This window comes from Tubulanus polymorphus, chromosome 1 (genome assembly GCF_964204645.1).
Source record: "Tubulanus polymorphus chromosome 1, tnTubPoly1.2, whole genome shotgun sequence".
Classification (NCBI taxonomy): Eukaryota; Metazoa; Nemertea; class Palaeonemertea; order Tubulaniformes; family Tubulanidae; genus Tubulanus; species Tubulanus polymorphus.
Window position 1 is genome coordinate 11,987,046 of NC_134025.1, and position 7,207 is coordinate 11,994,252.

The 7,207-nt window shown below is 39.0% G+C and overlaps 1 protein-coding gene across 1 annotated transcript; it reads left to right on the top strand.

The window, feature by feature from the left end:
• The first annotated feature begins 1,272 nt into the window (after nt 1-1,272).
• LOC141910912 (WD repeat-containing protein 25-like) lies at nt 1,273-7,023 on the top strand. Its single transcript, XM_074801807.1, has 6 exons — nt 1,273-1,470; nt 2,651-3,532; nt 4,414-4,586; nt 4,946-5,083; nt 5,275-5,415; nt 6,641-7,023. The coding sequence occupies exons 1-6, from the start codon at nt 1,344-1,346 to the stop codon at nt 6,860-6,862; spliced, it is 1,683 nt and encodes a 560-aa protein (XP_074657908.1). The 5' UTR covers nt 1,273-1,343; the 3' UTR covers nt 6,863-7,023.
• Nucleotides 7,024-7,207: the final 184 nt, after the last annotated feature.

Consider the following 7,207-nt stretch of genomic DNA (forward strand, 5'->3'; position numbering starts at 1 on the left):
AGCCCAGATGCCAAGCTGTAACAAAAAATGCCGTGATCGTCGAATTTTCCATGATTGGCTGGCTGACTAACTGGTCATTCATGAAGAATTAAGCATCAGTTGTCAAATCTATGAATTTGCTAACTTTCTTGCGGCCTCCGTCAGTTCGTGGTTTGTAGTATTAATATATCTAGAATGCGCGGCAGTTGTGCTTTTTCCGTTCACATCTCGTTTGATATGTACACCGAGGTTCGCTATATTCATAATTATTGCAATGTACTGGTCCAGAGTCCTATGTTCTCTTAATCATAACCGACCAGTCTTTCGGGTGTTACTGTGAATTATTTGACCAAATAATGGTTATAACTAACATCAAATACTGTAATTATAGTTATGTTATTCAGAGGTTCAAAAATGGTATCGTCTGATTGGAAAACTACAAAATCAAAACGTACAACAACGCTTGTAAGAGTTTCGCTCGCATTTACAATATACACTTCCATCCACTATTGCTGTACAGAACTACAGTACTTCTTGAAGTATGTCGAAATAATAATACGTCGTTCGCGACGGTGACTAAAGACAAGCGACCATCCTCGTCCGTTTGACCTGTAGGCATGATATCTACTAGAGACCAAGCCCATAGGTAAACGGACGCCACTCCTTTAAACATTGACACCGGAAAGTTAGGGTCCAGCTATCGGTCTGTTACTATTATTCGTCGTAACGCGCCGACAACTCAAGTTTGCAATACCGAAATTCGTTCTTCATGAATCCGCCCCTCGACTGAAACCACCTGAACGACTATATGCGATCGAGGCGTTCTATCGCCGAGTCCCCCTTGCTCGCTAACCAGCGCTCTCCTACTACCTGTACCGTTTTCATAATGAACTATATCAAGTTATTTGTAACATATTCCGCAACATTCGAAGTCTCGACAAGGAAGATCAATTTGAGATCCTACTTTCTTCCCATTCATTAGCTAGAAATGTAGGCAAATTTGTAGACCAAGCCGAATTCTTGCACACCCAATTCTATATCCACCTTCTTCATACATGTAAACATTCTTAGATTTGGTAACTTCTGCATGAGTCTTACTGAGTGCAATTTCTATACACCATCTTTTCTTTTGTTAATTTTCTTTTGTTAATTCTTTTTATCATCCACAATCGTGTTATATTTCATGATGAATAAATATTGAATTGAATTAAATTGAATTAATCGAGTTAGGTAGATGATGTGATTTGGACATTCTCGGAGCTACCCCAACAGAACTCCAAGGTTGCACAAAATTCTGAAGGACGTCGGGTAGTTTGACAATCCGAAAACGAATCGAAATTGAGATAAACCGATAAATGAGATAAATGCTGCGCAAGATTGTCGAATACGAGCCTTCAACTTCTTCATCAGATAATGATGACGATGAACTTATTTTCCATCGCCAGCATCGACTGACGAAACATCGAATTCTTGGCCTATCATCACCGAAAGGTACGTTGTCGTTCGGTCACCACGGCACGGGACAAATGCACTCGCCAATATCACAGGGGCTTGTAAACTAGCTTGGATTTTACTGCCGGGTTGTCGATAATCTCGCGAGAATGGTGCTTAATTTAAACTGCAAATAAATTCAAAATATCACAGAATAACCTCTTGTTGATGTTGTTTATTTATCCACTATAGAGTTCCGATAAACAATTGGCTGTTAAGGATCAGTATCAGCGGGCGCGACACCTTACTATATTAAAATAACAAGGGATGAAACGGCTTCGCTTTTGCCTGTGACCGTATTGATGCGGCGGAAACCACTGCGCATGCGCGGCAACTTCCGAGCGCTAGTGAGCTGTCAATCAAACAACAATTTATAGTTTTTCTACATCAATTCAAAAATTGATAGTTTCCTTAGAAGTGTGATTGCCTTGGCTTGAAAGAGGTTTTTGAGAAAAATCAATTGAACTTGAACTGATCTTAACCTTTCGGAAAGTTGCCGCGCATGCGCAGTGGTTTCCGCCGCATTCAAACTTTATTTTCAATCTAAAATTAAAACTACACTAGGTGTGGGGCTTCTATTTCTTGAAATTGCTACTTGTCCTACAGTTTGGATCAGATCAATTCCAAATTTGGTATGAATATTCTATGGACCAATGCCTAAAAAGGACCAAGCCTTTTTGGATTTGGTCACCAGGAGGTACCCTTGGGTATGGGGCTTCTATTTTTTCAAATTGCACAGCAGAGCTATAAGCCGATAGGTTCCTTGTTTGTTCTCACCACCAGGGGAGTTGAATACTAAATATATACAATTGTCTTATTTATATTGGTACCATTGCTTATTATGTGATCACAATCAATTGCAAATTTATAGCTTGATATTGTCAGATTGTTGAGCATTTCATTTTCAAACCTCTTCCCTGAGCCCCTAGTTTGAAACCTGAAAACCATATCTTTGACATGATTTATAGCAAGTTCGGCACCTTAAAATGCTAATGGGCAATGTCAGTTACCATTCAGAATAATGCCATATTGACAAAATATCCACATCCTTTTGCAATTTAGCCCTAGAACATTATGAATGTCATCATTTGGGCGCCTAAACTGCTTTCCAACCCCTTATAATAAAACTGATTGCCTTTTGAATGATGAGTGATTTTTGAGTTTCATTAATCTTTTATAGATGAGTCAGACAGCACCTCCAACCCCCACGGGATGCGTTCGGGTTCCACTACTACTAGTGCAACAGCACACCACTGCGATAACAGCAATAACGATATGGATAATTATTTCGGCTTAGATCTACCGCAGCTTGCCGATTCTCCGCAGTTGAATACAGCTAGTACGCTAACCAATGATGTTACGCCTAGTGATAAAACAACAGAATTTGACGTTCCATTAGTGAAGAGACGACGTACTGTTAGCAGTACTAGTGTCAAGCAAATCGAAGAAGTTATTAGAGTTGAAGTGCCGCAAACAGATTTCTGGAAAAGTGTTGACCAAGAAATGGTCAAGGAAGTCAATAAGAAAGACAATAGCACGAATCCGGTTGATGATACCGGTTCGGGGAATGAACGTCACGGACGAAGTCATCATAGAATCAATGACCTTCAGGCAAATAAATTATATGAATATGGCAAAATTCAGCCAAAAAGTAATATACCTGCTTTGGGTTCAAAATTGAGCAAGAGTTGTGATGTTTCTTTGAATTCTTCAGCTCCGAAAAAGCACATTTTTTTCGTACATCACAAAATTTCGCCCTGGCTGAGTAAGTCAAATATTCATTATCAGGCTCCGTGGAGTGAATTGGAAAAAGTAGAAGCTCATGCCGGGGCCGTGAACCGCATTCAATGGTGCTCGCGAAAAGACTATAGCCATCTGCTGCTTTCGGCGTCGATGGATTCAACTGTTAGATTGTGGAATATGTTCAGTTCGGTCAATTGTCGATTAAGCACGTATGACCACCATTCGAAAGCCGTGAAAGACTTGACTTGGCTTCGATCGTCGAATGAATTTATTTCGTGCGGTTTTGACCGGACGGCGAAAAATGTTGATATCGAAACAGGTAGGCTATGGTTCATCACATTGACACGTTTAATGCGTTGGAAAATGCATTATTACAAAGGATGTAAAATATTTCTTTCATTGACTTCGTCATGAGTGCACAATGTTTCATATCTCCAAGAAGATCTCATGGATCTCATATCACCCTTGTCACATTAGTCATTACGAAACTAACTGGGCGTGTCTACTTGTAGACTTCTTAAACCAAGGGTGCCAATCAAATAGAAAACCGCTTAGGTCAGTGAAGGAAAGGATTTTAGTGAGGACCCCTGTGTCACCAGTTATCCGGCCAAGATGAAATGGTGTGTATTATGATAGGACAACTCGGTCAAATTTCGGTTCATTTACAATTAACTTTCATCTTGCTTTTTAGCCTCACACATAGGGGCAAATCACAGATCTGAACTCAGATTGACCATTAAGAGTTCATGAGTAGGCGATTTTATGGATATTATAGGTATATGATGTTAATTGAATCTGAAAATTATTATATGGCATCATTGTCCAAATGCCCATTGATGCCACCTCACTTGTCACAATCGGAATCTTCAACAGGCATGTATCCAGTGGGTTCTTTGTATTATTTATTCAGTTTTCAACACTACAATAATTTCCAAGCCTACATGGTATATTTTTGGTATGATATGATTAAGCAGTGCCTAAAAATACACAGAATACCTGAAAATTAGACAAATTTTTTCAAAATTTTCTGGAGGATGATCATCAGAGCACCTCCCTTTGAAAATCCTGGATCCACCCCTGCTTGGTTACTACAACCCACTGCAGAGTCCTCATTTCTCTGACCTATTATCGTGCCATAGGAATGAGCCTGTTGTGAAGTGCTTCCTGATCCTTTCGATATTTATTGACTATCCATTTTAGGGAAGGTTTTATCAACGCACGAGAATCCAACGTATGTTACATGTCTCAAACTTCACCCGGGTAGTGGTGATAATGTATTTGTACTGGGATCAAAAGATGTTATCCATTGCTGGGACAAACGAACGCCTAAAACACCAGTCAAAAACTTTAAGTACAAGTTTACGTTTGGCCAGGTACGTCGATGCAAAAAATGTATTTCAAACTCTAAACTTTTTCTGGTCTTCATCTGAAAAACCATTGTCAAGGAATGAATTTTGAAACTGAATTCAAATCTGCGGGTATCATCGTGAAGTGTTAGAATTCGCTATATGTCACAAATTATGGCTAGAATGTCGAACCCACAATAAACTACGAATGATATAAACTTAAAAAAATTTATTTGAACCTCAAAATTCTCGCAGCTTCATGTATTTCATATTTTATCGTGGGTTTGACATTCTAGCCTTTATCTGTGACATATATTGCAAATTCCACATCTTCTATATTTCATTGTCCAATATCTTTTAATTGATGGTGATTATTATTATAAAAGGTCCAAGATTTGCTGTTTACCGATGGTGGAAATACGCTGTTTAGTTGCAATGATGTTGTGAGCCGGGATTCTGCTGATCGTAACATTATGGCGTGGGACTTTCGCACTACAGCTGTTCTGTCGCAACAAATCTATCAGGTACTATAGTAAAGATATAACAAAACTGAATATATGCAGGTATCAATCCAAACCAGGACTCGCCCAGAAGCAGGTCAACTCCTACCTGGTTTCATCACCAAATGTGCATGGTCTTCCTAGTTCTGTTTTTTGGTAGTACCGAGTTCGGTGGATTTACAGGATATGTAGTTTTTGTCCGATATATTCTCTAGGAGAAATACACGTGTACACGTTTGAAGGCACACCATTCTGACAATCAACTGTTGGCGCAATCCAATGGAGGATATATCGCACAGTTTTCATGCAGTAGGCCGTACAAATTAAACAAACGCAAACGCTTTCAAGGCCACAAGGTAATCAATCGATTGTTGATCTTGACAATATTTTAGATTTTCAGTTACTCCAGGGGTCGTCCATTTATTATGTATGTACATAAAATTTACCCACCTATTGCTAAGTTCAGACCCCTCACAGCCAATGTTTAAAGAGAAACATTGTTGATATCGGCATGTGACGGTAATGCTGTTATACTTGCTGGATGCACAAAAAAGACAGTGGGTTTAATTGGTTGAAGTTTCTTCATTGTTCAGTGAGAATCTTAGCGCCGCTGGTAAATGGCCATTGTGACTGTTCACCAATGCTCGATTTATACAATTCTAGAGGGCATCTTTTCTGGATAAAAAGATTCTCCAGTCGGTATCCCGCATCAAAGTTTGGTATCCCAGTTCACCTCAGAAATTAGTTTTTATTGAAGAAAACAGGAAAAAAGTAAGATTTAACAACTACACGGTGAAATCAAATTCCTTGTCTCCTGTCGGGATAGTTTCAATCCCAAAAAAAAAAAATCTACACCGTCAGGATATTGGGATACTGTCAATATTGAGTTCTTTTCAATAGAGCTTCAGTACGTAGTGCTATAAACCAATGATGCATGTTACATGAGTACATTTGTCATTATTCAAGCTGGTTTACCGATAGTTACGAAAACACACACAACACACACACTTGTAGATCCCCCTTTCCCCCGAACGCAATTTTATCAGAGACCACCCCTACCCTGCATTTGTGATTGTGGCTTATAAGTCACTATCTCAGGAGTTTTTTTGGTCCGTGCCAACTGTTCACTCAGGTACCAAATGAGCCCGTGCCTGCTTGGCCCGACCAAAAATGTTGGACTAGACCTGCACCAAATTTTTGCACAGGTCAAAGTATTGCATGTGCATTGCAACTCACTTCGCTTTGTCACTGCCTTGTTTAGTATCGAGTGAGTGTTTTATGTGTGAATATGAAAAGTTAGACTCGGGCCTGATCTGGGCCAAATTGGTCCAGGTCAAATGGTCTCCGTGTGATCATGGCTAGAAATTTAGAAATGTGTTGATGGCTTAATTATCATTTTCCTTTCATCTGCATAGGTTTATTGAATTGCCAGATGTAAGGATCAATCTGTGCCTGAACTTGCCTCCTTCTGAAGTGCTGCATATTGATAGTAGCAATGGCCAATGGGGGATCTTTCAATCTCTTAAATCTTTAAAGCCTTAATAAGTTTTATAAGGAATCCTCTTAATCTGCAATTTATAGGTTCTAGGCTACAGTATTGGTTTTGACACTAGTACCGATGGTAGAACTGTGATCAGTGGCAGTGCAGACGGACGAATAGCATGTTATGATTATCAAACTGGAAAGAACTTCAGAACATTAGACACAAAAATGGCTGTGTGCATGGACATAGCTTTTCATCCAGTTTTACCTTCCACTATCGCGGCGTGTGCTTGGGATGGTATGATATCTGTATGGCAATGATTTTGTAATTAATTTGTTATTGAAAAGTACATGTATAATGGTATTTGGAGTAGTTTTCTGTCATCTCTGTATTTATAATCTCAGCATACACTGTCGATAGCAGTTGAAATTCAACAAAACTTGCTACCTAGTTATCAGGTTGCTGTCAATAATTTATTTCTATGGTCAAAATACAATTACTTAGTACCCTTACTGTAAGGTTTTACTTGATTGGACTAAGCAATGAACATATAAACCATTTAATCAAGCATCTCCTACTTTCAATACATCAGTGTGAATTCCATGAAGTAAAAATTTGCTATTTATGCAAGTCTGCTATCAGAATATCAGCGATTTTTGGCCATC